This window comes from Barbus barbus, assembly GCF_936440315.1.
Source record: "Barbus barbus genome assembly, chromosome: 38".
NCBI classification, from domain to species: domain Eukaryota; kingdom Metazoa; phylum Chordata; class Actinopteri; order Cypriniformes; family Cyprinidae; genus Barbus; species Barbus barbus.
In genome coordinates, this window is record NC_136716.1 from 5,574,288 (window position 1) to 5,600,634 (window position 26,347).

Sequence of the window (26,347 nt, forward strand, 5' to 3'; positions counted from 1 at the left end):
CAATCACCTCCAACTACCAGTTTTCTAGAGTCTCTTCCATGTGTTGTAGCATAATGTTAGCCTTTACTGACAAACTACACATTCACTTGTTCAGAAGGGCTTAGAAACACAGCTTAGTTCAGGGCAAACCTTAAACAAAAAATAAATTATAATAATGTAACCACTACTCACATATAGTATATATAATACATTAATTCCACCATTGTTGTGCTAGAAGTTACATATGTACTGTAGTGGATTGTAACTTTATTTACACATCTGAGATTGTCAGTTGTGAAAGCTAAAATGATTTCCTCAGCTGTGTAATGAATAATTAATGTATGTAAATGTTTCATGGTAGGGTTTTACAGGTAAAGAATGTACTGCGCATGTTAAAAACGGTGAAGGGTTTTGTGTAACGAAACACAGGGTCAGTGCCGCTGTATCGTAAACGAAACCGGACGAATAATGTAACTGCCTATTGATAAAGGAGGAACGTTCATACTTGAAGAAAAATAAAAGTGTTTAGTCATTATAGTGTAGATTATCTTTAGTTTACCAAAGCAATATATAGATGATCACATGCATAAGATACCATGATTGTTCTTTTTCGGTGGTATTGGCGAAATTGTTGTTAACTATTATTAGCTGCTGAAAACCAAATGGCTGGTTCATTTGGTTCTTGCTGTCTAAATGCCTTTGATCTTGCTGGTCATTATCTTTAATGTTGGTTGTTTGTTTATTTATGCATTTCGTTAATTTATTTTTTAAAAAATTGAAAATTGTTGAATAAATTATTGATTTTACTTGCATCGAGCGATTTATTTTTCTTGTTCAATGACATTAGTTTAATTCAGGGCAATCTTTCAATGCTAATGGGTTGATAATTGGATACGTGACTTGAAATTTCAAAACCATAGCAGTGTATCAATTAATTAACTTTAAATTAAGGTTAATAGACAAATCCATTGATTAATAAATATTCATCCACAAAAGCGTTTCTGTGACTTCCCAAAATAAATATCAATTATGTTGTTCAGAAGAGAAAGATGTCAAATTTGTTGTTACTACCTCAGCTGTTGTATTAGAGAAACTTGTGCAAAACACAAAGTAGTTATAAATACAGAAAATGTATATTTACCCAGATATGGACATTTTATGAAAATGTTCTCACCCTTAGACCATCCAAGATGTAGATGAATTAATTTCTTTATTGGAACAGATTTGTAGAAATTTAGCATTATATGACTTGCTCACCAGTGGATCTTCTGTAGTGAATGGGTGCCATCAACTGTTTGCAGAGGTGGACTCAACAGGATTTACTTGAGTATTATACTTAAGTACACATTTTGAGTATCTACTTTTTTCTTGAAATTATGACTTTAACTTCACTACATTTGAAAAAAATATATAATGTTGTACATTTGTCACGGTCTGCTACGGTGACGAGATGAGGAACGCTGAGACGAGGATGAATAACAAATGACAGTCTTTAATGATAATCCTGGCATCTGGCGCTCCACCACGCCTGACTGTTGAGGGTGCGGGAGGAAATTCAACAGGGTTCGCCAAGGCGAACTGAACTGAGAAGCAGTAAAAGTGCATGTATCCGGTCCATAGAGGGGAATGGCGCAGCAAGTATGATCGACACCGAGCGGGTCCGGTGTTACTGGCCACCTGAGGCGAGTACACGGGAAGACACAGGCTCTACACAGAGATTATAGAATCTCGCAAACGTGTTAGGTGTCGCCCAGCCAGCAGCTCTAAAGATGTCTGGGGTCTCAGGACAAAATGAGAGTTACCCGGTCCGAATTCTAAGCACAAATCGTCGACCGAAAATGCCTGCAAGTCCCCTACCCTCTTGACTGAGTCCAATGCAGTGAAGAGCACTGTCTTTAACGACAGAAACTTAAGCTCTACTGACTGCAGAGGCTGGAAAGGCTCCTCCTTCAAGGCCGTCAAGACCGAGGGGAGATCCCAAGAGGGTACCAGATGAGGGCGTGGAGGATTTAACCTCCTGGCTCTCTGAGGAACCTGATGACCAAGTCGTGCTTCCCTACAGACTTGCCGTCTACTGCATTGTAATGTGTGGCAATAGCAGCAACATACACTTTGAGGGTGGAGGGAGACAGCCTTCGCTCCAACCCATCTTGCAATAAAGAGAGCACGAACGCGATCGGGCATCTAAGGGGGTCTTCCCGGCGGGAAGAACACCAATCGACAAACAGGTTCCACTTCAACCTGTAAGCGTATCTTGTAGATGGGGCTCTAGCTGAAGCGATACCGCTGGAGGTAGCTTACCTTGAACCTCTGCGTCCCGTCAAGGGACCACACGTGGAGATTCCACAAGTCTGGACACGGGTGTCAGAGGGTGCCCCCTCTCTGAGAAAGGAGATCCCTCCTCAGAGGAATTTGCCAAGGAGGGGCTGTTGCGAGGAGCATCAGTTCTGTGAACCAAGTCCGATTGGGCCAGTATGGTGCCACCAAGAGGACTTGCTCCTCGTCCTCCCTGACCTTGCACAGGGTCTGTGCGAGAAGGCTCACTGGGGGAAATGCATATTTGCGTAGGCCCCGAGGCAAGCCGTGTGCCAGCGCTTCCGTGCCAAAGGTCCCCTCGGACAGGGAGTAAAACAGCTGGCAGTGGGACATGTCCGGGGGGGGTCAAACAAGTCTACCTTGGTTTCCCCAAATCAGCTGGACTGTCTCGGGGTGGAGTCGCCATTCTCCCGGAAGGGTGGGCTGACATGAAAGCTCGTCGGCTGCACGATTGAGCTCGCCTGGGACATGAACGTTGCAAAGCGACCTCAGATGCTTCTGAATCCAAAGGAGGAGATGGCGGGCGAGTTGCGACATGCGACGGGAGCGTAGACCACCTTGGTGGTTGATTTACGCAACGGTCGCAGTGTTGTCCGTACAGACCAGTACATGCTTGTCATGTAGCAGCGATTTAAAGCGGCACAAAGCAAGCCATATTTCTAGCGGTGCATCGCCATGCCCATCTCAGGACCCGGGCGTGAAGCCAACGCTGAAGCGGTCTCATATGAAGCAACCCGAGCGGCGTAACAGCGGCTGCCATATGCCCCAGGAGCCTCTGAAACGGTTTCAGTGGAGCCGCTCTCTTGGGCTGGAAAGACTACAGGCAATTAAGCATCGTCTGAGCACGTTCTATTGAGAGACGTGCTGTGAGGTTGACCGAGTCCAACTCCATACCGAGAAAAGAGATCCTCTGCACAGGGGAGATTTTGCAATTTTCCCAGTTGACCCAAAGCCCCAACCGGCTGAGGTGGCTGAGCACCGTGTCCCTGTGTTCACACAACTGCGCTCGAGACTGGGCCAGTATGAGCCAGTCATCGAGGTAGTTGAGAATGCGAATACTCCTTTCCCTTAATGGAACAAGGGCTGCCTCCACGACCTTGGTGAAAACATGAGGCGACACTCAAGATGTCCATCTCTGGCTGTTTGGTCTCTCATTCTGACGGCACCCATTCACTGCAGAGAATCCATTGGTCAGAAAGTGATGCTACATTTCTCCAAATCTGTTCAGATGAAGAAAGACTGTCATTAATCCATTTCGTTGTCTTCCGTCCACTCATCACCAGAGGTCGCGCTTCCATCATATCGACTCTCACACCACACACACTGTTACAGATCACCCTGGACTGCATTTCCCATCATCCATTGCACTGATCACACAGCTGTCACCAAAAATAAACGCTCACCTCAGAGCGATTACACACTATATAACACCTACTCAGTTCCTGTTCAGATGGCCAAGTATTGTTCTCCGTTTATCACTCACCAAGTGATAGCTGCTTTACCGAGCCTAGTTTCCAGTTCTAGTTTAGTCTAGTCTTTTCATGTTGCCTTGTTTCCTGGTTCCTGCTTGTGTACCTTGGATTAACCCTTGACTCGCTGCTCGGACTCTGTCTGTACCTCGTCTTGACTATTGCTCATGTTTCTGGATTTCTCCTCTTGTCAAGCCCTCTGGATCCTGTTCACCGATCGATGACCTATGCCAGCCAAAGGAATACTCTTTATCTTAAACATATCTGTTTGCTGACGCTCGACCCTGCCTCTATATGACCATGTCTATAAATAAAGCTTTGCGTACGGATCCACACATCCACCAGCTCTGTGATGTCGTCATGGAGAAGTGGAAGAGGACTCCAGTGGCAACCTGTGAAGCTCTGGTGAACTCCATGTCCAAGAGGGTTAAGTCAGTGCTGGAAAATAATGGTGGCCACACAAAATATTGACACTTTGGGGTGTATTCACTTTTGTGGCCAGTGGTTTAGACATTAATGGCTGTGTGTTGAGTTATTTTGAGGGGACAGCAAATTTACACTGTTATACAAGTTTACACTCATTACTTTACATTGTAGCAAAGTGTAATTTCTTCAGTGTTGTCACATGAAAAGAATATTATACATACATACACACACTTTTCAAAATGAAAACAAAGTGAGACACTTTAATAGTCATCAAACCTTAGTGGCTTATGTTCTAGAACTACACCTGTGGTTATTCTGCTGAAAAAAAAAAAAAAAAAAAAAACACCTTGACACTAGTTGATTAAAAGTCAAGTTGCATGGGAAAATTGAAGGTAGTGAAGTGGAAACCACCAGGAAACATGGGGATAAATGTATTGCTCAATGTCTGACCAAAATAATATTGCATAAAGCTCCAGAGTTGCATCAATAATTCAAGAAAAAAAAAAAAAAAAGACATTCTGTATAATGTGGCTCTTTGATCCCGACCTAATCCTCCTCTGACACACAAGCGTCCTGGGGAGAGGGTAAAAATCTGATTATATAACTTGACTTGTAGGGAAATGGCGTGCGTGGAGGCTTCCTGTGTCAGTTTAGGATTCGGCTAATGCTGCTGACTGTCAGTGAGTGCAGTTAAAGTGCGGACAGAGCTGTAATCACATGCTGCTGCGAGACGTTTCCACAGAGGGGTTGAGCTCAGGTCTCAGGAGTGGGTTACAGGTAAAGCGTGTGACAGGTCAGGACATGTTTCTGGAGGAGTACGAGCGCTTGGCCAAGTCACACATTAGAGATGTTGACTGGGAGACTGTACAGGGACTGTATACGGCAATAACAAAGGAAAAGTAAAGTGCTGGGAAAAACAAAACAAGTGATTATGGAAGGTGCAGACTATAAGCATAAACAATTAATTTATTCTCTTTTCATAATTTGGCTGGAGAGAAAAAAAAAAAAAAAAAAAAAAAAAAAAAGATTTATTCTGTATAAACATACAACTAAACTATCGGTTTAATGTTTTAAAGCAAAATGTGGGAATTTTACTGTGAACTGTGATGTTAGAGAAACAGTGTGAAAAATTAACAGTGTGCATCGAAAACTTTAAAACTTTACAAAAATAAAATAAAGGCCAAGGACCGCAACAGGGAGTAAACAAGACATTAAAAGTGAAGAAGAGGTTCTATTAGTTATGCAGATAATGTTGAATTTAATGCATAATGAAAATGCTATCAGTTTGATGATGATAATGATATGAGCTCATTGTTTGCATCAAATTGCAGTAATTTCTCAATTAAAAATTGACTAAATTGAACTAAAAGTAAAAAATGTGCACAGTAATTTTGATGTAATTAATAGAAATACTGATATAGAAAATTATATAAAATACACAATTTAATCTAAAACAGCTTAACCAAATGATCCATAGGTTGAGTATTTGATGGCTTTTGTAAATTGTTGACAGCTTTGCAGACTCAGGATTATAGTTAATCTTTTGTCAGTGACAGGAAGCATGAGGATCTATAGAAACTACACAACAGAAATTGTTTGCACTGCTCATTTCTTCATCTTTTAGTCTGCGTTTTGTTGTTTTCTGTACTAAATTGTATAACTGTACAAATTTTAATGCAGGCAATTTTAATTTTTTTTTTTTTACTTTTAAGGGTATGATTTTCCCACTGAACTGTACTCGACAGACCCATGCACTAACATGACCTAAAATTATTCGTTTTTGGTTTAGATTTTTGTTGTTGCTGTTATTGCATTGAAATGTAAAATACAATGCAAGATAACCGGTTTACAAAATTATTTAACATTTTCAAAAACTTATTTCAAATTGTAATTATTTTTCACAAATAAATTGAATACACTTTAATATAATTTTGTTGGATATAATGCAACATATATTTTTAGGCCATGGCCCTTGATCAAGTTTGATATTTGGGCCTTCATATTAAACATTTGGGCACCTCAATCTTAAAGTATTAAATGAATGAAATCTCATTAAGCCTTGGAAATTTCTACAGAAGCTGGTCTTTGTCAGTGCAATGTAAAATTAAAAAAAAGTCATGGAACTTAATTATCCAAAGGTTATAGAAATATATTATTTTAATCTCTTATATTCTCATTATTTACACTGATTTGTTCTCAATAGTTGACTATCATCCTCAAACAGAACAATGCTGTTGGTGTCAATGTCAGAACACAAAAAGGAGCCCGAGATGCTCCTGGAATATTTAGTTACTGCCACACCAGAACAATCAATAGATACTTACACTGCTGGCTATTCATAATGTTATATTCTCAGATTCATGATCCGTTTTCTTTGTTTCTTACAGAAGAGGCTTGGTAACAAGAATATAGATTATCAATGTTATATATACACACACACACACACACAATAATTATTGGTAAGACTTTATTTTAAGGTGTCCTTGTTACGTTACATGTACTTAGTATTATGATAACAATAAATTATGCATAATTACATGCAGGTAACCCTAAGCCAAACCCTAATCCTAACCTGTAAGTATATTAATATTACTCACTACTTAAATGTATAATTACACTATAAAAAGGACACCTTAAAATAAAATGTAACAATTATAATCTGTACATTTATTCAGATAAAATCATATCACTGGAATATTTATTAATGATACATTTGTTATAAATGTATCATTACATTTCTTGTAATGCATTAGAATTATTTGTTATATTTATAAATTACACATTTATAATAAATTCAACAGAAACGATCAGCTAAAGTCATGTCACTGTGTTGTTCCCATAGCTGCATAACATTTCATTTTTAATATTCATATATGCAGCCAGGCAGATTAGCCTAGATGATCCTGCAATTTGACATTTAAAAACAAATCTTTGCTAATCTGTTGCATGAAAGCAGAAAGGGTATTGAATTTTTTTTTTTTATTATTATTACTACTTTGAACCATCAACACAATTTACTTAGGAATTAGGGTATAAAAGATTTTTAGTTTCATTTAATTAGTTTCATTTTAAACTTAAGTTGTGATCTTGTTTGTTGGATATAAACATTCTGCTTCTGTTGCTCTTCCTGTTTATCACACAATGCCCTCTGGTGGATCTCTGATGTTAGAGGCACAAATTACAAGTTATCAAATGCATACATAAAATAGCAATTGTATTGATTTGATAATCAAGAAAAATATCATATGTTAAGGGTTTGTGAAAGTTCCATTCTAAAAATATTTCGCACTTACATGCCATTTTTGTTACATGTATTCATTCAAAATACAGCCAGAAAGCAAGAAAATATAGATGAACAAATCCACTGCTCACCGCTCTTGATCTCTCCATTACTGTGTGCTATGTTTATACCAGAGTCTGAATCATCTTTATCGAACTTGCATTCCTCTGGCAATTCAGCGAGTCTGAAGAGGAAAGCACCAATCATCTTATGTATCCATTTATCAAAATTTGCAGTCACTTCTTGACATGAGGTCAGCATATTTTATTTGGCTTTTAACAAGAAGCTGAAATGGAGGACTTGCATGATCATTTGACAAACACTTTGATTATTTAAACATGCGCTGTCCTCAAAGGTCAAAGTGACGTATTTTCATAATGTGTCGTTTGTGCTTCGAACTTGACCCTTGCTTGGCCTACAGCACAGAATAAAAAAAATAAAATAAAAAAAAAAAAAAAAAAAGTGTGTCTCATGTTCACTAAGGCTTAATTTAATTGATAAAAAAATACAGGAAAAACAAAAATACTGATTGATAGAACTGCTCATTGTAGTTAGGAATACAGAAAGCATATTACTGCAAAGCATCTGCGGGAATATTGAGCTGCTACAGGGGTCAATGTGCACAAACATGATCTGAATGGAAGGAGGAAACGTTACCTGCAATCTCAGCATAAATGTCAGTATCACAATTTAACACCACACTCAGATAAGCCACTAGCAAGTGTTGTGGTCTGAAAAAGAAAGAAACTCAACTCTTTCGCCACGGTCACCAAAAGGTATGTTTGAAGAGTACAGAAAAGTGTGAGAAAAAAACCTTAAGCCTGATGGATTTATTAAGCTTTGGAGTTACAGACAGGAGTACAGGTCATTCTCAACTGTTAGGGGAAAGTATGTATTCTGAAAGTTATAATATTTCACACCATAAATAATGGATATTACACAAAAACATTCATTAAAACCAAACCGTTAAACTTAACCTCAGAAGATTCAAGTTTTGTAATGAATGTTTCAATCAGTCCTCAAACTAAATGTAATATTACTGTACATGCAGTGTGAATATACCCAAATTGAAGGCCATGAAAATCTGTGAAAATTAAGCAATTGTTAGCCAGTGTTTGTAGATTCAGCCCCTTCCACTGACTCAAAATGCCACACTAAAGTGAAAACACCAACAGAAAGACACAGCTTCAACGGCTGAGAGAAGAGAGGAACAGGAGTCAGAGAATGACAATGAAAGTGATGACTAGTACTATGTGCAAGTTGAACCCTACCAGTTTAGAACACAGCCGAATAGTCAGTTTAGAACACAGCCGAATAGTCAGTTTAGAACACAGCCGAATAGTCATAATCAGATGGAACGAGTACTATGTGCAAGTTGAACCCTACCAGTTTAGAACACCGCCGAATAGTCATAATCAGATGGAAAAGGAAATCACCACACCTGTTACCTACTGGTGAGAAATCATCAGCTCACTCAGAACACCATGTACCTGAATGACACTCACCTAGACAACACTTACCTGTTGAAGAACGACAATTACCAGATCAACCTTTACCAGAACATCACTTACCTGCACTGAGAAATCCTGTAGAGCAGGGGTGCCCAGTCCTGTTCCTGGCAATCAACTGTCCTGCAAAGTTCAGCGCTAACCCTAATCAAACACACCTGCCTTTCATTTTCAAGCGACCTTGAAGACCTTAATTAGTTGCTTCAGGTGTGTTTGATTAGGATTAGTTGATTAGTCGATCGCCATGAACAGGAGAGAGGTTCCTGGTTCCTGCTGTAGAGGAACCATCTAGAGTCCGACAACGATGGCCACCAATGGTTCACATATGAAAACTTTGGAACTCCTACATGCTACAGTGTACAAAATGCAAGAAATGACTTTAATTCACACCCCATATACACACATGGACACCAAATATGAATTCCTGGGTACCAATGCCAGTTCATTATTCTCAGCCCTCACTTATCCATTATCTGGCCAATTAAAGAACCCCAATGTACTTTCACTGAACCAGGCCTCAGATGGCACTGCAGAACTGTACTGACAAACTACCCTAATTGATTGCTACTATCTGTTGCCAACAAAGGAACTGTGACACTCGGAGAATGAACTGTTGATGGGCTGGAAAAAAAAGACTGTTTAAAGGCCCAGACAAATTAAATTAATATTATTATTTTGAAACTTTCCTGTAGCAACCATTAACTCTTGTCTCTGTCTCTCTCATTTATTGTTAAGTCAGGAGAGTACTATATTTGTCTTATGACTTCTGAAGATTATTAAACTTAGATTAGATTAGCAGAATACACTCAGTTTGGATGTTGTACTCATTTTTATAATTTTTCTTTAATTTTTCATTATTATTATTATTATTATTATTATTATCATCTGATTTAAAAAAAAAATCACAATTCAAAATGTCCTTTCTCAGTTGTGCATCATTAGTAAATGTGTTCTCTGCTGTACGGTTTATTTTTAAGAAATCAGAATAGCAGAATGAAAAAGTTTATGATGTCAAATTTAATTCATGCATTAACTGCATTAAAAATAACACAGCAGCACAAATAGCACCAAATTCATTATCCTCATGCTTACTTTGACAGCCTTTATTGATAATATAACATGTTGTACATGCATACATTATTAATAAGATGTCCTGTTACAATGAATCAAAATGATTAACACAATCAGACTTTTCACTGTGACTGGCACAGTGGCAGTTCTCAAAATAATGTTCATGTCAGTGAATCATCACTGCAGTTGATTGACTGAGCAAGATCCTGTTTGTACATGTCAAGGTTTGTTGTCTATCCAAATGACCCACAGCCTGTAGATGTTAATCATCACTACTAGGAAGTTCTTAATGGTAAAGAAGACCAGCATTTGATGAAAGTCAGAGAAAGAAATAATAACTGCAAGTCGGACAACAAAGAAGGGGCCATCTTGAAGAAAAATGGTTCCCGCAATGTCCCACATATCTGTCCTGAACTTGGCAATGAGAGAGTCATCCTGGCTTTCGCAGAAATCTTCAGGTTTGGTGTTCACCACTGAGAGATGCCAATGAAAAACAGAAAAGAACTTTACAACAATGACTAAAATCATATTGGTGTTCTTGGTTATGATTATGCATACTTCAGGTTCTATGTCGAAATTGATTTCATATTTTTGTGTATGAAACAACAATTACGGAAGAGTACAGACCTGAGAAATGCAAAGGAAACTGTAGCATGCTCAATGTCCAGACCGCAAGAATAATGAACACAAACTGTACACTCTCCTCCCTAGAACAAAAAACAGAATGTAATGAAATATTATTATTGTAATACTACACTGAAACTTTATTTCACCTAAATTTGGAAGTAAACAGAAAGTTAAAAATATATATGTAAAGCCTGACATATGAACTAGTAGTCAGAAAAATCTATTTTATTATTTATTTAATGGAACTGTTTAGACAAAATCTTAAATTACATTTGTGATTTTTGTTTGACGACCATATGGAGCTAATACTTGAGGAGTAAAAAACCCTCAATTTTATTAATGTGGCCAAAAGGAAAGATGAATTGCTGTAATTTAATGCGATCCTTATGACAGTAAAGCAGAATACTTACATAACATATATCTCCCAATAATTTGTCTAATTAAGATTTTAGGTTTTTAAATGCTTAGCTTGTGATCAAAGCTCTGTAGTTTTTATTGTGTGGGGCAAAAGATACAATGAGATGCAATACAATGACGACTGTAGATTGATGTGGAAAAAAATGATTTAAAGCAGTTTAACACAAGGCAGCAATATAAAACGTGAAAAAAATAAAGGGGTATGAATACTTTTGCAAGGCACTGTATCATATATGATGCTCACATTTTAATATGATTTAAAAACAAATAATAATAATTTAAATAAATTATTGTTCCAGTTCAGTAAATGTTCATCTTGAAAATTTACTGATGAAAGATATTCTTATGTTTGCTTTATCAGAATTAATTATTAACGCCCTGGGATTATTTGAGTATTAATTTTACGAAAAAGCCTTTAACTTGCTAAAAACTATTAACTATCAATTAGGCGACAGAGAAACTATGTATCAAATATGATACAGTAGGATTTATAGGGTTAATAACTCTTACTTAACAGTAACTCTGCTGAGAATTGAAATAAATGTGAAAAAGTATACTATGCAGGACTTTTTTTAGTCTCAATTCTCAAACAACACTTACTTCACATCAGCGAGCGTCTCACTGATGAACTCAAGGATATCAGCAGCTGTGCCTACAAAGATGAGTAACAACTGGGATATTTCATCTCTGGTGACCCCTCCAGCGATCGGTAGCAGCCACTTCCCCACTATCAGCAGGATCAGGACGATTTGCTGAAGGGCCAGGATCCAGTCATCGGCACAAACCGATGACAGAAATTTCAGAGGGTCCTAAAATACCACCACAAAGTGAATATTTAGCTATGAAGTGTTGCTCTCTGGAAGAACTGAGGTCACACTTACATAAAGCGTGTCCTGTAAATCTCATACAGTATGTGAAGGTGTGGTAACCTCTGAAAAAATAACAGTAGTTATGAACCATGCATGACCATGAACGCAGGTCTTGTTTGTACTGAGGGCTGAACCAACATTTGTATTTACAAATCGCCCTAGCTAGATGTTGTTCTTAGAGGCAAAACAGAGTGAATAAACTATGTCTGAAAGACTCGGGTCTTCTTTTAGAGATTACTGTAGTCTATACTTCCATGGAAAATATCTGTAACCATATGAATGGCAAAGAGGCAGTACCTGTTCACTCACGCTTCCATTGGTCAAATTTCTCCATTCATTAAGAAAGGCTTTGATGCTCTCAGACGAATCCAGATTAGTACACTGCAATAATCGGCATTTTTGTTATAAGACATTGATTCTGAAATTTAATGCATTAGACATTGGCTTTAGGATTTGTATTTGTCTTACGTTTTCAGGGCAGCATGAAATGTGTTTGCAAAGAAGAGAGAATCTAAAATGTCTTTCTGAAATATGCATAATTAATCTACCATTACTTTACTATTACCTTAGTATCACTTGATTTGTTATTCTGATGGTGCAACTCAAGGATCCATATAGTTGGTATGATACTGATGAGGAAAAACAATATTGCTGGAGAAAACCTAAAGATCAGAGTTTGAGTTATTCTGCAATATGTCACTACCTTGCACTGTCAAATTACAAGCCTAAATTACACTAGATGATATTTTAGGATGTTGACCCCAGAGAAGGTTCAGTTTGGCTCTCGAAATTCGCATGTTTGCAAAAATAAATGTTGATGACTTACCATTTGTAATCCTTCCCTTTTCTTCTTCTCAGAGTTAAGATCATTTCAACCACGAGAGGTAGATAGAGGATGGTCAGAAACCAGTATAAACTGTTATTTTTAACCAATGTCACCCTCCATACACCAATGAGAGACACTAAAATAAACAACGCTCTGGTGACTACAGCGCAGATAAATTTGACAAGCATGATGTCTTTCAGAGTTTTAGGCTGATTAATGAAGCAAGGAACGTTGTGGCTTTCACTCTGTGCTCCTCTCGAGTCTGAATAAATGAAAGTGTTTTTTTTCTTCCCACCTTTCACAGCATTTGGGCGGGACTGCTGTTCTGAATACCTAACCATGTTATTATTTCTTCTTTTTTCCACTCTGAGAAAGAGAAATAGCCTAGTATTTCGATCTATCCACAGGAATTGGTTAATGAAATTGATTTGAATTATTTGGTCAAACCAAATCAAACCAGTTAGGCTAGCTAGACCTTTGTTATGGAGTGACTGTCAAATGAATCTGTTTTTGTTGAAACATGTTGAAACATGATATTTTCCACACAACTCGGAACGGCCTTTTCTAATGAAACGAATATGTGAAATGTAAACATAATACCCACACCCTCACAAAAACACAAAACCTTGTATCACAACAAGTGACTGTGAAAAACTGATCGTTTTTTTATTAGGTTTACTGTCAAAATGGAACATTTGGAGTCACTTTCCCCCTGTCCCTAACACTTGAAAACATCATATAGTGCATAGTTAGATTTAATCAGAATTGTGAAAAAAATATAAAGTACAAATGAAAAATCTGCTAAAAAACCATCACAGAAATTCCAATGGTTTCCATTAAAATACCATTAGCTTTTTCCAGTAAAACCATTACAAAAATCCTTTTTGTAGTGTGTTTTGGGCATTTTTCCAATAGGATTTAACATCCTACCAATAGAATCCAGCATATAGCCTACCAGTGGACACCATTATAGTTTCCATTAAAACCGATACAATTCCCATTATAACCATTACATCCATTACATTTCTATTGTGTTTTGGGCAGGGTTCTATTGTTTTTTTTCAGCAGGGGTGAGTTTTAATTACCTAATCAAAGTAGAGCTCGAACTTTTTATCTTTCAATTCAGATTTTTTTTCTCAGTATTGCGAATTTATAGGGTAGAGTGGGGTAAAACGGATTTCACAGTAAGTGTGAAAGTGATTCATTTTCAGCAGTAAGAAAAAACAAATGTTTTAAAGCTTGTTGTTTGGTAGAACATCACAGTTAATGAAATGAGAATACTAAGACCTAACATGGGAGGACATGTTATTTAAGAAAAATATAGGCTAATTATATTTCCAGAATGACATCATTTATTTGGTAAACCTATGGGGTAAAACACCCCCAGGGGCATGGTGTAATACGTTACTTCTAGTAAATCCTTGTTTTTCCGTCAAATACTCTAACTAGTTTAATACATTAACATTTGTGAATACTCTAAATATTTGGACTTTATTTTTAAAAAATGACATGAAGCTTATTTGAAAACCGTATTTTTCGAATAGGCTATTTTGTAATTCATAATGATTGATTATATTATTATTGTTTTTTTATTTTAAGCTAAAACTTCCTGTACTCTGATTTTACTGTAAATGTAGGTTATAAGGCAAATTGCTTTGTAAGAATGGGGCATTTACCCCACCTGTGGGGCAAAACGGCCTCTTGGTGCAAATTTAAGTTTTGTTAAATATCTAATAACATGAAAACTCTGGACATTTTTCATACTTGGTTTATAATTTATGTCATTGTCACTTAAAATATGATAACTCTTCTGGACACATAACTTGTTTCACAGAAAAAAATGGCACAGTCTTTAAGGACAATAATTATAAAACTCGCAATGAGTAAGTGAATCGGTTCTTCAAATTTGTTTTTGATTAAATTCCTCGTTAAAGGAATGATCATGAATATAAACAGACAAATTTATTTCACCACACAATAGCTAATGACAGGCAGGGACTTCAGGGACTTCTTTCATCTTGCGATTCGAGTTTCACTTCAAGGTGTGCATGAACACACATGCTCCATCCACTGTGGTTCCTGGGCAACAAATGTCTGGAAGAGAGAGATCACGAGAAAACTCAGAGAAGCTCAAGAGAGGAGAATAAGCGGATAAATGTGATACTAGGCTCAGTGTATGTAAACTACAGTACATATGCAGCTTATGAATTCAGTCATTCACTTGGTGTTCAGACGACTGCTACAGATCTATGATAAAGTGAGGTATCTAGCATTGCCTAAACATGTGAAGAAGCACCCTGCTAATATACAGAAGTAAAAAAAAAGACAAATACTTTAAAACTTCTATTAATACCATTTTAAGTTGTATACCAATGCCTAAAAATGCAATTAAACATTCATTCAACTGTTGTTATATAGGCTGATGTAATATAATCTGTAATGAAATTCGGTGTCAGAAGTGATATTTTTCCTTTACATGGTCACATTTGGTTACTATGTGGTGGTATGATGGTATGTATTTAAATCTCAATCTCAATTGACATCAAATCAAATACAAAAGTACCTGTAAATAGCCTAATGCTCAAGATATTATGAAACAAACACTGTCATATTATATTTCATATTTTACATCATTTACCAGTCCTGATGTGCAATTATACAGCCATAAATTGTCACAATAGATGATGTCTTTGATCACATATATGACTTCTGTGTTAATGTTCATAATGTTTTTACAACTGATTCTCAACCACACTCAGTGTCTGCAAAGCTACCAAACACATAATTACTGATGATACACTGTAATATATTGTTAAAATTAAATATTATAAAATATAATTAAATATCATTTGCTGATAATTTCAAGGCATTTACCCAAACAGTATTTGCCACCAGACAATCTCCATCAACAGAAACTAAAGCCAGCTTTTTATTCACCACCGATCAAATCAAAGCCATCACAGATTACTTCAAGACCAGGTATGTCTCACAATGTCACATCCGTCCCTTAATTACATTCCTCTTAAATACATATGATTATGCTCAAGCGCACGTTTAATTGTTGAATATGGATAAGGTCATTTTCAACCCGCCGCATGTTATTAATAGATGCAAGATGCTGCTTTGCTATTAGACAGCCGGCAACAAGCAAACTAGAATCCTTTTATGGCCTTCATAATTAATGTTATGCATAATTCATAAAGCAACGGATTGTGAAGCATGTGGACTACTGTGGTGCATAACAAGCTGGATGGAAATCATCCGTCTTTTAGAAAGCAAAAGGAAAAAACACTGATGCACAGTGCTGAAAAATGATAGCTGAACACGATTGATTTCTCTTCTTACCTGAAAGCCTCAGTAAAGCACCCTTCACCTAAATTCAGACTGCTTGTTAGTGCTTGAGTATAATGTATCTTCAGTCTCCTTTACTGAACATTTAAAATATTAATATAAATGTTTTGCCTTTTTAAAAGAGTTATTATTCATAAAGACCTCACATAACTTTGTATTTTACAAATTTGAGACATAGTAACATACAGTATATAGATATTATAGTCAAACATCTCAGCAGTGACCATAATTACACCCTTGCAAATTGCTGGCAGATCAAGGGTTTGAATAGAGAGCTGCAAGAATGACATATTTTTGTAGGCCAAAACCCAGAAATTAGAATTTTAGCATTTCTGGTTCCATCATCTTGATTGTCCCTTGAAATAAGGTATTTGGTTAACATAAACTCAAGATATTTTCAGTTTTATTCCATAACAATAAAATGCATCAGTAAAGCTTTTACTTGTCTTGAAAAAGGCAGTTGCTCGCAAGTGGCTAAATGGGACTGCAGAGGTTGTTTGGGACATTAAACATCAGGTGAAGTCATCAACTCACTAGGCCACTTTTACATCCTCACTGTTCATAATCTCTTGCAAACAATTCTAACTCAAACTTTCAAGGATTTCTTTCTTTTATGTAATAGAAAGAGTTGTTGGAAGCTTAATGGTGGTGACGTAAAATCATGTGGAGTAGCCTACATTTCGATTTTTCTATTTAGGCTAAATTGATAAATAGTGTGTTCATTTATGAAGATCATCAAGATGAACAAAATGTGTAAGATTTTGTTGGCCACAGACCAATAATCCAAAATCTAGTCGAGAGATCCTATTGGGGTTTTTGTTGAATTGTTGAAGGTAATGCTAACTTCTGGGTTGGCCTACAAAAACACGTTATTACTGCAGCGTTCAATATTTTCAACACTGTGACTGTATTACAGGTTCTCATGTATACTTATACTATATAAACAGTCTTTTTCAGCACTACAGACTCTATGAATTACTGTTCACTCATAGCAGAGAGAAGCAACTCCTGAAAATAGAGGTAAGATTTAACATGTAAGATCAAATTGTTCAAAAAATGAATTTGTCATTATTTACTCAGCCTCGTGTTGTTACATTTTCAATAATTAGTAAATAGCCTAACTATTGCTTGGTTGTAAGTCGCTTTGAATAGAAGTCTCTGCTAAATGTGGAAATCTAAACTTAAATTGAATCTGAAAAGCTTGAAATATATCACAAGTTTTATGGATTACTATGATTTTATTATACTTTCGGTCATTTTTAAGAGATTGGCAGGCGGCTTACCTTTATTAAATGGAAAGCATGAACATTTAGCTACTTTCTCTTTTTTTCAGAAGAAAGGAAATCAAACAGGTTTGAAACAATATGAGTGTAAATAAACAATGATATATATTATCTTTATATAATATATAATGTTTTTTGGTGCAACATTATTCGCTCGTTGCCTAACATTTACATCGATGATGAAACGACCACGGTGATGTGAAATCAACATATTTGAGTGCATTGTTTAGTCTAAATCACCAGTTCAGTCATGTTATTCAGAGCTTGGTAAATTGTTTTTACATTCCACAGTATAAATGTTGCATTCATATTCAGTCAACTGTGCAGTGCAATGTTCACTGATCTTTTCATCAACTCCAAAACAGAACCTGTACTATGACTGTAAACTAGGAGATAAAATGAGATAAAAAATACTGGTCACTCTATTAACAGTTCTCGCTATTAACAAGCCATTAACTATGACTTTTGCCTCAATAGTCTCCAATTTTTTGGGCTTATTAATAATTAGTAAGGTAGTTGTTAAGTTTAGGATTATGAATATGGCCATGAATAATATGTGCTTTATAAGTACTAATAAAAAGCCAATATTTTAGTAATATGCATGCTAATAAGCAACTAGTTAATAGTGAGAATTGGTCTCTATACTAAAGTGTTACCAAAATACTTGTTAATTTGTTTTGCTCAGTTACTATTAAACAATTTGCAACATTCAGAACACTATCTATTATATACTCCAACAAGCATACAGCAAATTATTTGGCTTAATACCGTTTTTATTCAGGTCCTGCTTCAAGGCATATTTCACCATGATTTATTCACCTTCATGACATGAGCATTTTCACAAACAGAACAATTTGGCTACCGGTTATTGGCCATTCAGAACATCTACTAGCCAAAACAACACTATCAAAAACAAATCACTGCATAAATGTATATATACTGTAATTATTATCAAATCTGATTCTGAAATTTTGAATGGCTTTAATTTTTATGACAGTGAAGCATTGTTTGCAGACTACATATATAGAAATACATAAAAGTGGTACTCAGTTCTATTCTTCATCTGAAAATCCATTCAACCAGTAGGGTCGTGAAGGCATTGTAAAAGTAATTTATGTGACTCAAATGGTTTAATCTCAATTTTATGAAATGATGTGAAAGCTCTGTGATTTTCTTTTTGTGCTTTTTTATGAATTCTATAAAACTTCACATCGATTTCCTTAAGATTTCCTCACAGCACTGTTCATGTGCATACATGTCTCCTCTGTTATTCTCCATTGAGGGAAACGCTTATGCGGGTTGTCGTTTTTCTCTCAGAATTTCAGCTTGAGCAGAAAATCTGCCTCCCATCTGATTTGCTCATTCATAATTAACACGTAAGGATCTTGCTCTGAGTACACTTTCAAAATGTCAAGGCAGAAAAATATAACCAATCATTTGATTCCATATTTCTGCATGCAGGGTACATCTGTATCTGTAAAATTAGAAGTCCTGATTACATCAAACATTAAGGCACAGATGTGTTTAGCGTCTGAATGGTGCTTTATGCTGTAGCATACAAATAATGAGAGCTGCAGTTGAGCATCTTACAGTGATCACAAACAAAATCTAGGTCAATGATACAATGGCACCGAACACCATGTAACAGAACAATATTTTATTTGTTTTGAAAGGGGACTTCAAAGCGCATTTTGAATATTAATGTACTAGATTTTTTCCCTCGAATTGAAACCAGTTTATTGAATCAAGATGTTTTACGAATTACACAAAGCAAAACAGGACAATGAATTGCAGCAGGCGTTCTATTTTTACTCCTATTAAAACGATACTGTTGATGTTAATTTGTTTATTGCTTGAAATGGAACACGCATGAATCATGTCATTGGGAATAATGGGAAACGATGCAGTAATGAAAGAGCATTGTTCTACTCCCCTGCTTCAATTTGGCATTGTAATTATGTTCGGTATACAAACCGCAAGATTCTTTGTTTTTGTTAGTGTGCTAGTTTTGGGTTCTGGGTGAAGGGCCTCGTGCCAAATGAAGAGAAAATTCAACTCAGCTGTTAATGTGGGCCTAGATCTTTTCAGATACACCACACAAAATTAAGACACAGGAAAGTTGCAGTGCTCTCTGAAATACTACTATTTTTACATAATGATTACCCAACTGTACATTGCACCACAATTATAAGACTACTCACCAAATAAATAAATAAGTGAAATATGGATGACATTGATATCTGTATATGTCATAGGCCCTAAAATATTTTTAATATTTATTTGATATAGTTGAGCACTCATCTTAAAATAAGCCGCAATAAGAACACCCTGCTTAGTGCTACGATCAGTGTTGGGTGTGATGCATTAATGAGTAATTAATTTAAATATTTTTCCTTTGAAGTAAGGGATAATCTTTTTTTTCTCTCTAATTTAATTACAGTTACTTCTGATTTAATTGCATTAAATACTGTATAGACTTTAGAAGATATATTCTAAATAAACTATTCTATATAAATCAAAAGTGGATTTAATATCATAGCTTAACATCTGATGTAAAAATGTATATTTATGTTTGGTCTAGAATATTTTATGCATTTTTATATTATTTATTTTTAAATATTAAAAGAGCAGTTTCATGTCTATCCTTGTATGTCTAGGTCAAGATGAGTATTGGGGAAAGTTACTTTTTAAAATAATGCATTATAATATTGGGTTACTCCATAAAAAGTAACAAATTGTGTTACTTTGCTACTTTTTATAATGCATTACATTACTTTTGTCACCTGGGCTGGTCTTGCTTTTTTTTTGGATAACAAAAAACCCAAAAGTTTTATTTTTAGCAACTACAACTGGTCAAGGTTGATAAGGGATTTAGTGAAAAGTAATCAAATACCTTTTAATGAGAGTAATTAGTACAGTAATCTAATTACACTGCTGAAGATGTAATTAGTGGGTAGTGCTCATTATTTTTTTTAGAGTAACTTACCCAACATAAGCTGCAACTAACAATTATTTTGATGATCGAGTAATCTGACGATTAATTATTCAAGTAATTTAATTGATAAATCGAAAATTATTTTTATTATAGATTTTACTCATTAGCTGTTGCAGATCTACTCTGCTTCCTGTCAGGACATTGTTGGTTTGATTTTGAAATAATGAGCCGTTGACATCTTACTTAATGTTGCAGGAAATAATCTTCAATGAGATGGGTCTTTTGTTTCAGAAATGCATTGAGGTGATCGACCCCGCTGGAAGAAGGCATGCCTGCGGATCTGTACTTCCATTACATGGCTCCCCCACGTGTCCAAACACCTGAGCAGGTAGATGTTTCCTTTCCCTTCCAGCCCAGTCCTTGCTGTAATAATGGCTGATCTATCCAAAAACCATTCTAATGTGGTTGGCTCGCAGTAAACTGTTGTATTCTTTTTGTGGTTCAGACTTTGCTTGGAATTACCCTTTCAGAGAAGATTCGTTTCCCGTGTTTCTCATTTTCAGAGGAAACACAAATCTGCTTCCAAGTTATGACTAACACTTTTCCTTAACAGACACTGCGCTGTACAGCTGGAGAACATAGACTGTACTGAGCAGAGGGAATCATATATTATAGCAGAAGGATTACATCACAGCGCACGTTCTATCTTTACATTTTTTTTCAGTCCCTCAGAGAATTTTCTTTTGCAACTATTTCTGCATTCATGTAGTTTTAATTATTTATTTGTTGAGTACAGAAAAAAAATGAATCTAGTATAAATACTGTATATAAAAATATCTACACATTTCACATTTAAAGAGATGCATCTGTTCAACTTTCCCACATTTTCCAGTGGAAAATCTTGAAATATTGGATTTTCAGCACTGGAAAGAACTCATTAAAAAAGAATAAGATCCTTAAAAGTTCCTATGTCAATACACATTTCTCTAGTTCCCAGCATTAAAGTCAACAGATCATCAAAACTGACCCTGTTTTGCACAGTTCCTCAGTGCATATTAATGCAAAGAAAAAACAAATCATCAAAATGTACTTCCTGCTCTAAAAAAAGACTTTCTTATTCCAGAGACATCACAAATCCCTCTCCCATCCAATATGTAATGCCCAATTTTCATGATTCAGTCAATTCCTGGTATTAAAATCAAGTTCCATCCAGCACGCTATTTTGTTAAACATCCTGAAGTAAATTGGTCTCAAACTCTGTATTGCATATTTTAGAATATTTAAAGCTAAAAGTTGCATTCTATATAAAATGATTATTTAATCCATAACCTTGGCAAATACATCAAGATGCACTGGTCAAAAGGCGTGGGAACCCTTTCTTCTGCAGAATCTCATTAGAATGCACAGTGTACCATATGCAGGAAGTGTGTGCTGTTCAGAAAAAGGCCACATGTAGGCGCTGTGCCACTATTTATGTTTTTATGAATGAGTTTTCTCACACAAGATACTCTGTTCTGCCTTCCCACATGAATGCTCAGTAAATTTCCCCATAAGTTCTTTGATGCAATGTTACATTAAAAGCTAAGAAAAATAAATAATGTCAGAGCAGATTTACTAATAGGCTTGTATAATGAATCATGCTATGACATATTTTAAAATAAGGCCAAAACCTAGACTCCAAAAACAGGTTTTCATTGTATGCATTAATTCAGTCTTAATAAATGTAATAAATAACTACTAAGAGAGTCTTGAAGTAGAAAGATTGAAAAAAACATATATATATATATATATATATATATATATATAAAATTGTCAAACACTTAATCGTGATTAATCGCATCCAAAATAAAAGTTTTTGTTTACATAATATATGTATATATAAATACACACACATGCATGTACTTAAGATAAATATGTTGTTTATATATTAAATATATTTATATATAATATCAATTGTATAATATAAATGTATACATGTAAATATATGTAAATATACTCATAATATATAGTGTATGTGTGTGTATTTATATATACATAATAAATATACACAGTGGACATACATATATTATGTAAACAACAATTTTTATTTTGGATGTGATTGATCACGATTAATCGTTTGACAGCACCAAAATATACACACACACACACACACACTGTATGTATATATATATATATATATATATATATATATATATATATATATGTGTGTGTGTGTGTATTCAGTCTTTTCACTTTGATTCCACACTCATCAGTCATAATAAAAATTGTATTCACCCTTAAAAGGATAATATTAAGAATCTGTATGTGGCTCTTTTCCATACAATTATGATAATATGTAAAAAAAATTATAATAATAATAATAATAATTGTGTGTGAGGATAATGCATTCTGTGAAAGAAAATGATATGAAAGTGAATAAATAATGACAGAATTTTTTCTTTGTCTGAACTACTCCTTTAAATGGCCCTAGACCGTGCAGGAATCTCCTGAGGAGAATGTGGAAGAGCCTGGAAAAGCTGAACTGGAAGAAAGTCCCGGGAAACATGTGGGCCTCAGTGTGGAAGATGTTCGAGAGGCGCTGGAGGAAATGACCCAGGAGATGTTAGCAAAACTGCAGGTATACACCCTTGAGCAAATAACAAGCCTTCCCAGTTGCCTTATATAACGACAGCCTGTTTATAAGAAACAACATGCTGATTACTACCAACAGAGAGAGCGGCAGAGAAAAAAAACCTTTTTTTTTTTTTTTTGCTCGAGCCAGTTTCCACAAGAATAACATTCAAGGCTTGAGGGCAGGAATATCGCAGATAGCATTAATAAAACATCTTAAAAGGCAACAAATGAATAACAGACTATGTATCAGAACCGTATTTCTGAAAATATCACCGTTCCGCTCATATTCTCCCACAAACCTCCACCCACGGCGTGATTATGCCAAGAAAAAAAGAATCCAATATTAAAACTTGAATAACGCTATCGTTGGTATTCTCTGCATAACGTAAAGTACATTAGACAGCTGCTGGCAGATATCCTGATTAATTTTACGCTAGACTTTAGGTGGAATTGAATTACAGTGACTGCCGCGATTGCACAAAACAACCAGGCGGCTTACTAAATTGTGTCATCTCTATCACAAGTTTTTACACGCCGAATGTTTGGGAGGTTTCAGACGGCAAAGGTTGCCGCAGGCCGTGCCGACAAGACCTGAATGGAAGGGGCTAGAAAGACATGAGTCGTTTTTCACTTTGATGGGATTAATGATTATGGGGGTCATTCAATTCTCCTTCCATGTTCCATGAAGACCTTTGTCGTCTGTGTGACAAGCCTTTATTTCAAATGGCAGACGGTCTGTAATTTGAGAGCCCATTTGTAGTGGCTTGTGTGTGCATCTTATATGTGAGTGATACGCCGCTATTTTCATCAATTCTCCTGGGCTTTTCCTCTCTTTTAATGTCAGAGGAAGGTCATTTACATATATCGCTTTACTAAATATAACCTCATGCAAAATGTTTGGTAAAAATCTTGCCGCCTCAATAGATTCTATCGAGCTTTCTTTTTCTCTCTCTCTGATAATTGTAACCCGCGTGGCTCAGGGGAGCGTGTGAAGTCACTGTGAAGCGTGTTTAATATCACAGTCATCCGCGTTCTGTTTGAAGTTTGCTACATCCATATTTATTCTTCTCTGTTTCCTTTTTTCCTTGAATATTATGCTAGTTTCAGAAGTTCCCAGGAATGCCATAACTCTGTGGATCTCATCATACCTAATATGGTAGAAACACTGAAAATTACAAATGCTGGAATTACTGAGAATGACTTCCTCACCAATAACATTACCATTCCAGATGTGGACCAGAGGCATTCAGTATGCTTTTGTGTCGTATGGGGAACTTCTCTGCACACATTTAGAGCTGGAACATTGTGTGGGAATATGTGCAAATACAATACATTGTTTTACAGTGAGTCAATGATTGAAGACAAAGTCAACAAGGAAAAATAAGTGGAATTTAGCATAAAAACAATCAAGGCTATTTTTAGGACAAATATGTTTTGTTTTTGGTGTACATTGTGACATTATGTATTCTGTCAAATTTTCTGGGCATTTTATTCATGGGAGTTATTTTTTTGTTTTGTAATTTCCATTATTCTCAAAGGTGAATCTGATTACTGTAATACAATAGGCTATATTTATATAACAATATATACACACACACACACACACACACACACACATATATATATATTTAATTATATTTATATATTTTAATAAATATATTTTTCATTTAAATATTTAATATATTTAAATATATATATATATATATATATATATATATATATATATATATATATATATATATATATATATATTCATTTGAATCAGTAGCCTATTTTTATGATGATTATAGGGTTTTATTATTATTATTATTATTATTCTCATCATCATCTTTATTTACTTTGATACATTATATATTCTCATTTCTGTATTGTTTTCTGGGCATTTTATTCATGAGGGTTCATGAGGGTTCATTTGTTTGTTTGTTTATATAATTTATTCTATTATTATGCAATTCCCATTCTTCTCAAAGGTAAATCTCATTACTGTAAAACAATAATCTATATTTATACAATACTATAACAACAGTAATAATCTACATAGGGGTTATTTGTGAAACCAGTATCAATTAAAGGCTGTAAAATAAAATACTAACATTGTGTATAGTCATTTAAGATGTTTACATTACTCTAACGAGAACCGAGGGGGCAGATGTACAGAAATGTCATAGAAATAATGTCACAAAAAAAACAAACAAAAAAAAATCACAATGTAAAAAAACAAGTTTTTCTTTTGCTTTTGGCCTGAAATATGACCCCCAGCCTGAGATTCACTCATCCAACTGCAATTTCCACCCTGGATCAGTTAGGCATTTTTATGGATGTACAAATTCTTGTGTGTTCAACAGGCCGACTTCACAGAGAAGCTGCGAGTTCATGAGGAGACCTACATCTCGAGGTTAGAACGACTTCAAAAGGCCTCTTCCAAATAGCACTGATGAGATGCCAAGAGGATTTCCCACCAGTATTTACTAATTCAATCAGAACAAGTCTGAAAATAACACAGAATATGGCACTGGTGGTTTATACACCCAAATACTCCTAATTTACCGAACATTTTATTCACTTCGGTTGCACTTATGTCAAGCAAAACTACTTCATCAGTTTGTACGGTGTTGATAAAAGAAATAAATGACTTTCTCATGACATTCTTGATTTATTCAGCACGATAAAATGATGCAGATGAAATTCAGGATCATATTCGTGGACGTCAAGAAGGGAGCAGAATATCTAATTAAGTTGTTTGTATAAGGTTTTTGTGGAACCTTTCCCACAAGTCATTAGCTGTCTGAAAGTAGCCCAGCGCTATGGCAACGGTGTGTAACTCAGCCTAAATAGCTGAATTGCCATATAAAGTGATGTATTATTAAAGCTGAATAGTGACTTTTCCATTGCATTTGAGAAAGCCCACATACAACTATAAATATCCCCCGCAGTACATATGAAAGAATGCTGATCATTTTTTTTAACTCTAAGCTCTTATTTTCCATTTACAGAGCATATTATTTCACATCACAAGGCCCATTCTGCATACAGAATACCATCAAAGATTATTATTGTTATTATAAAGATGAATTATTAATTTAGCTTATGTCATTCAACTCTCACTGCACATTTAATACTTAACCAGATTAAGATTGATGGGTAAAACAGGTCCATTTAATCAGCGCAATATCAAATTACAGCAATATTCCTCCATGCCTCTGTGTTGTTTTACGGCCTGTTGATTTAGCTCTTCATTAGCCTTTCTGCCCCCGTGTTGACATGTGATGCTGAAGTTAGCTCTTGAGGGTTGTTTTGGAGCTGTTCTTTGTGTTTCCAAACTAATTGATAGAGTCATTCCTGAGCCAAGAGCTGGATGGACCAGCTCTTACACAACA

The 26,347-nt window shown here is 35.5% G+C and overlaps 1 protein-coding gene and 1 pseudogene across 2 annotated transcripts; one reads left to right on the forward strand and one right to left on the reverse strand.

The window, feature by feature from the left end:
- Positions 1 to 9,977: 9,977 nt before the first annotated feature.
- On the reverse strand, positions 9,978 to 13,235 carry LOC306858028 (transmembrane protein 26-like). Its single transcript, XM_079398376.1, has 6 exons — positions 12,789 to 13,235; positions 12,528 to 12,624; positions 12,260 to 12,343; positions 11,694 to 11,902; positions 10,677 to 10,756; positions 9,978 to 10,522 (listed from the first exon to the last, which is right to left on the reverse strand). The coding sequence occupies exons 1-6, from the start codon at positions 13,127 to 13,129 to the stop codon at positions 10,269 to 10,271; spliced, it is 1,065 nt and encodes a 354-aa protein (XP_079254502.1). The 5' UTR covers positions 13,130 to 13,235; the 3' UTR covers positions 9,978 to 10,268.
- A 2,401-nt stretch (positions 13,236 to 15,636) lies between these two features.
- LOC306858107 (ciliary-associated calcium-binding coiled-coil protein 1-like) lies at positions 15,637 to 25,399 on the forward strand (annotated as a pseudogene). Its single transcript has 5 exons — positions 15,637 to 15,767; positions 17,087 to 17,159; positions 20,649 to 20,745; positions 22,828 to 22,974; positions 25,316 to 25,399. The product of its transcript is annotated as a ciliary-associated calcium-binding coiled-coil protein 1-like (transcript).
- Positions 25,400 to 26,347: the final 948 nt, after the last annotated feature.